This window comes from Ipomoea triloba, chromosome 7 (assembly GCF_003576645.1).
Source record: "Ipomoea triloba cultivar NCNSP0323 chromosome 7, ASM357664v1".
NCBI lineage: Eukaryota > Viridiplantae > Streptophyta > Magnoliopsida > Solanales > Convolvulaceae > Ipomoea > Ipomoea triloba.
The window spans coordinates 359,011-365,927 of record NC_044922.1 but is presented as its reverse complement, the minus strand read 5'-3'; the positions used below and the strand labels follow the sequence as shown (position 1 = coordinate 365,927).

The window sequence follows — 6,917 nt, the reverse complement described above, 5'->3', positions numbered from 1 at the left end:
TTTTTTTCCCCCCCAAAAAAAAAAAAAAAAAAAAAGATGGTTGACAACAAAGTGTATAACAATGATGACTGGCTGTTAGGATGCCATTTTGTTGATCACGGCAAGTCGTAGGTTCAACTATTCAATTGAACACTCTTTCAAGCAAGTAATGGGCTGAAGAGCTTGGTAGAAGGGGAATGGAAGAAGAAGCAACAAAGAAAGGCAGATCAAAGTTGACAGAACTCTTTACTTTTCCAGGAGGCATATAAAATATGGGGACAAATTGGCTGGAATTGTGGGGGTTAGGAATTATAACATTTGGCTATTTGGAGATAAAAAGTAATTCCACCAAGTAAATTTAAGGAAAAAAGATATAGTTTTCAGTGAAATGGATATGATACAGAAAAAAGGCATACATCTAGGCTCTAGCAGGAAAAAAGTTTCAAAAAAGAAATAGATCATGTATACTAAACATATGTAACTACATAAAATGTCTACAAAATGGTGTATAGTACAGAAGCACAAAAATTGGATAATTAAAGCAGTTAAATTTCATGCCAGCCAGTTCCTCCAATTAGTGAATATGTCCAAATTACTGTTAAGTAAATATCAGATCAACACTAATGTCTCCATCTCATTATTTCTTATAACCATGTAATTTGCACACATGATTTATGATACACAAAGCCCCTTCTATATACTACAGAGTACTATATATTGTTTCATTTTCCTCTTGCCAGTAAGGCAGTGAAAACAAAAACAGGAAACTTCTTTTAACATCATTAGCACTTATTAATAGCATATGGTATCAGTGGCAGTTGATTTCATCATAATTACTGTTCTACTCCTGTCGATAGAGATGGCTACTTTTGCTATAGAAGCACTAAAGGCGTTCTAACAAACAATGAGGTTTAGAGAAAGAAACTAAAATATAAATTGTTCTGTACAGAGATTAGGTAAGGTGAAAGTATTCTGGTCCTTGCTATTCCAACTTCCAAGTTTGTTAGACAAACTTAGCGATGCCATTAATGATTAACATTGTGTAGTTCATAATTGGAGCAAACATCTGGCTAAAACTGAAAATAGTAACACTTATCTAAAGGACAGGAAAATAATTGAAGGATGACAAAAAACCAGTAATGACCAAGAAAATTGTAGAACTGGGATCACTTAAAAGTAGTCAACCAATACAAAAACAGGATCTTTCAAAATAGCATACACCAGTAAATAAACAAAAACTAACCTTCAAGAGAAGCTCTAAGAGGATCAATAAACTCACTAAACTCTATTTCATCAAGAGCCTTGAAAACATCTTCTGCACTCATCGTTTGCCTCTTAGACTCCATGCATACATCATTTGCACTACAAGTAAAAAAGATAAACTCGAAATCATATGAAGCAAACTCAAGAAATCAAAAAGCATTTTTTTTTTTTTTTTGCATTTGTGAATTTTTCTTTATTTTCTAAGTAGTGGCAAATCACCCTTTTAATATAAATAAATTAATTTACTACAATTAGTGAGACGAAGTTATTAATTCATGTTACATAAAGCAACTCTACCATTCCGCAAAGATTAAATAATCCCTAATTATTACAAAGCCATATCAGCTATCACTCCAAAAAAGAATAATAAAAATGGAATTACGGAGAAACCAAAGGCGGAAACAGGTTATTTGGGCGATCCAGAGAACTTACGCAGCAGAGAGGTAATGGATGAAGATGCGTGCGCTCTCGGAGAAGGCTTGATGAGCCTCGCGGAGAAGTGACATTTCGCCGTCCTTAGAGAGCTGGGAGAGCTTATCCTTCACTAGCCGGCGAACGATAGTCTTCGGCAGGTCTTCTACTTCCACTTCCGGCATTGCTGCTCCTTTCTCTTTCTCATCCGCCATCGCTATTGCCTCCTTCAGTTCTCCCTCTCTCCCTAAACAAGCACAGGAAGCAGTATGTATAAACCTAGGTTTCTTTTCCCGCCACAAAAGCAATGTTGAGATTTGGGGCTAAAATCGGGGCAATTTATTTTATTTTTCTTCGGGTCGGGTCTATAACTCCCGCATCCAATTTAATTTTAAAAAATAATAATAATTTCGTGAGCTTGCTGATAACTTTTCCAATTGAGCTTAGTTTATTATATAGCATCCCATATTTGACATTATTTTCACTACTTCAAAACTTATTTAGGTTCAATCCGATTCAAATATGCAATGTTACAATTGTATTAGTGATATAATTTAATCCGTTTTTTTTTTATTACTACTGACTCTATTAGAATGTAGTACATGTTCAGAGTTACTTCCTAAGGTTCGAACCCACTCGCATCATTCATGGGAGAGTGTAAACTGGAACACCAGGTGCCACTAGACCACAAGTCTTTGACTTATTATTATTATTGATACCGATACAAATTCAAGTGTATCAAAATGACAGTTAGAAATTTTTGTCCACCTAAACATAAGCACAGCATGTGAACACTAATTCAATATTTTTCAACATAATTAACGGAGTTATAAGAATAATTTTGTCTAACAAGAAGGTAGTAGTGTCAATTTGTCCAATAAAATTGAAATGTACAATATTTAAAGTAAATTTATACCTTTATTAGATTAAAAAATGAACATAAATCAATGATATAACTAATTGGATTGAGATTTATATTATGTTTTCAAATATTGCTTCTGCTATAATTCTATTTTTTTTCTAATGTTTAGCTTCTGATAGACTTTGGTTGCCACTTACTCTTACTGACTTATGATAAAATATCAAATGCAAAGTGAATATATTAATGAATTGAATGTCTAATTTGTTCAAAATTACGGGATAAAAATTTAATTTAATTTAACACGCACAAAACATTTAGCAAATATAATAATTTCATGCATTTACTAGTTTTTAGTTGAAAAAAAAAAAACAAAAAAGGAGGAAATTTACATTTCGTGATACTCGTGGAGTTGTGGGGCAGACAAGAGAATAAAGGGAGAGAATAACAATTTTTGTTAAGGTTTTAAGCTAAGAATAACGCATCATGTTTCCAGTTGAGTAACTCAAATGGTCTGTCCATATTCTTTTATATGTATATATGGAAAGTAACAATTGTTAGTGTATAACACCTCAACAACAACACCCCCCAACCATGTAAGTTCACTCCATTCCCTCTCTCCCATATATGTATGCATGTCTATAAATAGAGTTAATTTCGTAGGTATTACTGGATTATGATAACGTAATCTGAGGTTATTTTGTCTCATATTATATCTGTTATGTTTTCATATTTTGGTTATATGCATGTATATGTGGTTAATAATAGTGTGACATATATGTTCCAAATTTGTTGTATCTATATATATATCCTCATCTTAAATTAAGTTGGCACTTGAATTGCATGGCGGTGGATGAAGAACAGAACAGAAAAGAACAGATAACAATATTGATGGGGGTAGGGAATCCTGTGCAACAATTACAGAAGGTACTAAGGTCGGTGTGGGGGAAATGGGACATCCAAACCATAATCTTGGGGAGTCTTTTGTTTCAAACCATACTGGTTTTACTGGGGCCGATGAGAAAGAACAGGAAGAGCGCCATGACGCTGCTGCTAATCTGGGTCATATATTTGACGGCCGAAAACGTTGCCAGCTTCGCAATAGGTCTGATCAACAGCAGCGACGCCAGCGACCCGTCGTTCCAGATCGCGGCTTTCTGGGCGGCGTTTCTGCTGCTCCACTTGGGGGGCCCGCACACCATCACGTCGTTCGCCATAGAGGATAATGATCTATGGCACCGCCACCTTCTCTCCCTCGTCGTCCAGGTTTTCTTGGTTCTGCTTGTTTTCTACCGCTCCAAGATCTACCTCAACCCTGACCTGCGTGTCCCCACGCTCATCGTCTTCGTCATTGGAGTTGTGAAGTATGCCGAGCGCACGCGGTCGCTGTACTTGGCGTCTCAGCCCATCATGCGCCGCTCCATGCGCAAGGAAAAGCCCAGAGATGAAACGGAGGCGGAGCAAGAGACCGGCTACAGGGACTTGGAGGCCGACACCGCCACCAGGTAGGGGTGTAAACAAGCTGAGCCTAGCTAAAATAATTTAAGTTGTTTTAGTACGAGTTTAAATTTATAGCTAGCTCCAACAACCTTTTTTTTTGAAAGCCCAGCTCCAACAACCTAAGTTGCTCCAAAGGTATTTTTATCATTTTTAAAATTTAGATATCAATTTAGATTTAAATCCCATAATTCAGAGTTTTACTTCTCAAATTAAGGTAGGACTGAGAGTCTGAGACAAACTGATCTTATGACAAAAATATCCTTACAAATTTTAGATTTCAGCATGTCTTAAACAAATAAGTGGCTGATATGATGAATTTTGACACTAAAACAATTAACAACTTGTGGAAATTAAACATTTTGCTCAAAATTGTCAATTTGGCAATACTAGTGTGGTCAAAATTGTTTGTGAGCAGCTTAACTGGTTTGCACCCCTATTTGCAGAGATGAAGTGGAGATCGTGCACAAAGGGTACAAGCTGTACAAAATGTTCAGAGGGTTCATCCTGGACCATACATTTATCCACATTACTGAGAGCAAGGAGGCCATGAAAGAATTCTTGAAGCTGGGCCACGAGGATGCGTTTAAAGTGATGGAAGTGGAGCTCAACTTCATGTACGACGCCATGTTCACCAAGATGGCCTCCGTCCAGTGGATCAGCTGGTTCGGCTATTTATACAGATTCGTCCTCCACATCTCCCTTATAGTCGTCACCATCATTTTTTTCTACCGCAACAAGCGCAACATTCATGTCAGGGACATTTCTGTCACTTATATCCTCCTGGGCGGCGCCGTTCTCTTGGACTCCATAGCTATGGTGAAGCTCGTGTTCTCCGAGTGGACCGTAGTGATAATGAAGGATGCGCAGGAGGAGTATGAGCGGTTAAAACGGCGGCGAGATGAAGAATATCATCGGATAGATCCTCGCGGGATGGTTAAGTATGTGAAGAAACGGTTTGAGGAGTGGGTTTTGTGCGTGAAGAGGAATGAGAGGATCATAAAAATTGTGAATTTTTTAAAGAATCGGATTTCTCCGAAACAGCGGTGGTCGGAGACGATGAAACAGTACAGTCTGTTGAACCACTCGTTGAACAGCCGGTGGGAATGGGTGGACAAGATCCTCGATTACCTCGGACTAATCGAAAGGATTGATTCGTTTCAGTACACCAAACTTGAGCCGGTGGAGAAGAGCTTGAGGAAGATGGTGTTTGAGTACATCAAGAAGGAGGCGGAGCGCCACCACCCACCCGAGAGTGGCGGCGAAACGGCACCACATGAAGATAAAGACCCTATTTGGTAAAATAGTAAACTTATCAATTAACTAACTTTTTGAGAAACGTAATTATACTAAATAGCTATTAGTTGGGTTTAAAAAAAAAAAAACAGCTATCAACTCACACACTATTCTACAATTATCTAATTTTATCAATTATTTATACCCCTAACTCAGTCATTTATCAAATAGGGCCAAAGACGGACAGATGCCGGAGCTTAGTAAAATATGTTCCACCCTGCAAAAGTACCGTTACAAATACGACATTCGTGTGCTAATCTTGCATATTGCTACGGATATATGCTATTACGCCATTGATGACGAGGAAGAAGAAAAAGATGAGAACCGAGAAACATGCCAAAACATCTCAGAATATTTGGCGTACCTTCTGGTGGTGGAGGGGAAAATCACTTCGGCCATGCCCGGAAACGTTGGAATGAGATTCAGAGACATATGTTGGGAAGAAGTTGAACACACCCGCGAGGAACTCACCAGCAGGTTAGCCTCAAAACAGCCTTCTTACTTCAAATACATGAAGTACATGTTGGAATCAACCTGGGAGGACATCAAGGAGGCCTTCACTAACCTCAAAAACTCCAGAAACAAAAATGCTGCAGGTACATATCTAACCTAACCTTAGCACAACTATGTAAGGAACCTTGAATTGAAATTTAACATACTATATTATGGGACTACCCTGCTGGTCAGAATGCTGATTTAGTAATTAAAGTTACAAGTTGAACCTCATTGAATTGGCTATATTAACCTGATCCGATTGAATCAGTCAAGGTAGATCGAGCTGTCAATAAGGACAATCATTATTGTGGACCATGGTCCACACAATAATTTGTCGTCACTGGTGGGCTTGAACGGGCCAAAATGTCTGTTCCTTGGCGGGCCGCTATTTTCCAAACCAACTCCTACCTAAGTAGGGTAGAACGGTCGGCCGACCGGTAAAGTCGATTTTGACAACTCTAGCTATGGGCAACTAAACTGAGTTAACTCTTTGTGATTGACTAGAATTACAAAGCTGTATTTACTTAGTCCGCACTATGCAGTAAGACATGGTCACTTAAAATTTTTTTAACATGGTATCAAAATAGGTAAGAATAAGAAAAGGGTGCGAACAAGGAGGGAGCTACACATAAGGAGGTGGGAAGACAGGAAAAGGAGAGTGGGTAGTGAGAAGTTGCTGTGGGATGTGGGAGATGAGGAAGGGAAGTGTAGCGGGAGTAAGTCGGTGTTGAAAGAGGCGGTTCAGCTTGCAAAGGGTTTGAAACGGTTCAGTGATCATGTCCCAAACGCCGGCGGCGGCGGCGGCGGAGATGGCGGAAGCCGTTCAAAGGAAATGTGGTGGTTTCTGAGTGATATGTGGGTGAAGTTGCTGTTGTATGCAGGCAGCCATTGCAGGGGAGATGTTCATTATTTGAACAAAGGTGGGGAGTTTCTTACGTTTGTTCGGCTTATGATGGCCCATTCTGGGCTCAAACAACAGTTCAAAAATGAAGTAGCTGGTGGGAACCAAGTTGATGCTCAAATTGATCAAACTTTCTTGTAAATTTAATTTTGTCCTGTATGTATATGCATGCTTATATTGAATCATAATGCCACTGTATGTAAGGAAAATTTTTAA

At 38.6% G+C, this 6,917-nt stretch overlaps 2 protein-coding genes across 3 annotated transcripts in view; one reads left to right on the top strand and one right to left on the bottom strand.

Annotated features, from left to right (window-relative positions):
- LOC116024781 (DNA polymerase epsilon subunit 3) overlaps positions 1-1,946 on the bottom strand; it is a 4,260-nt gene extending 2,314 nt beyond the window's left edge. The window contains exons 1-2 of the mRNA XM_031265776.1: positions 1,675-1,946; positions 1,223-1,341 (exon numbers count right to left, since the gene is read on the bottom strand). Coding sequence (XP_031121636.1) covers positions 1,223-1,341; positions 1,675-1,868 — 313 coding nt within the window. The 5' untranslated portion in view covers positions 1,869-1,946. The remainder of the gene's footprint in view (positions 1-1,222; positions 1,342-1,674) is intronic.
- A 1,138-nt stretch (positions 1,947-3,084) lies between these two features.
- On the top strand, positions 3,085-6,917 carry LOC116024828. 2 transcript variants are annotated; one of them, XM_031265834.1, is made up of 5 exons: positions 3,085-3,108; positions 3,377-4,017; positions 4,456-5,307; positions 5,477-5,901; positions 6,388-6,917. In XM_031265834.1, exons 2-5 carry the CDS (start codon positions 3,404-3,406, stop codon positions 6,840-6,842), a joined length of 2,346 nt encoding a protein of 781 aa, XP_031121694.1. In that variant the 5' UTR covers positions 3,085-3,108; positions 3,377-3,403; the 3' UTR covers positions 6,843-6,917. The 2 variants fall into 2 exon arrangements, with proteins under 2 accessions (XP_031121694.1, XP_031121693.1); XM_031265833.1 differs by lacking the exon at positions 3,085-3,108 and having other exon boundaries at positions 3,217-4,017.

Coding starts and splice junctions, on each gene's coding strand:
- LOC116024828 (XM_031265833.1), top strand. CDS start 3,356: ATGGCGGTGGATGAAGAACAGAACAGAAAAGAACAGATAACAATATTG. Junction 4,018..4,455: donor GAGGCCGACACCGCCACCAG/GTAGGGGTGTAA, acceptor CCCTATTTGCAG/AGATGAAGTGGAGATCGTGC. Junction 5,902..6,387: donor CAGAAACAAAAATGCTGCAG/GTACATATCTAA, acceptor GTATCAAAATAG/GTAAGAATAAGAAAAGGGTG.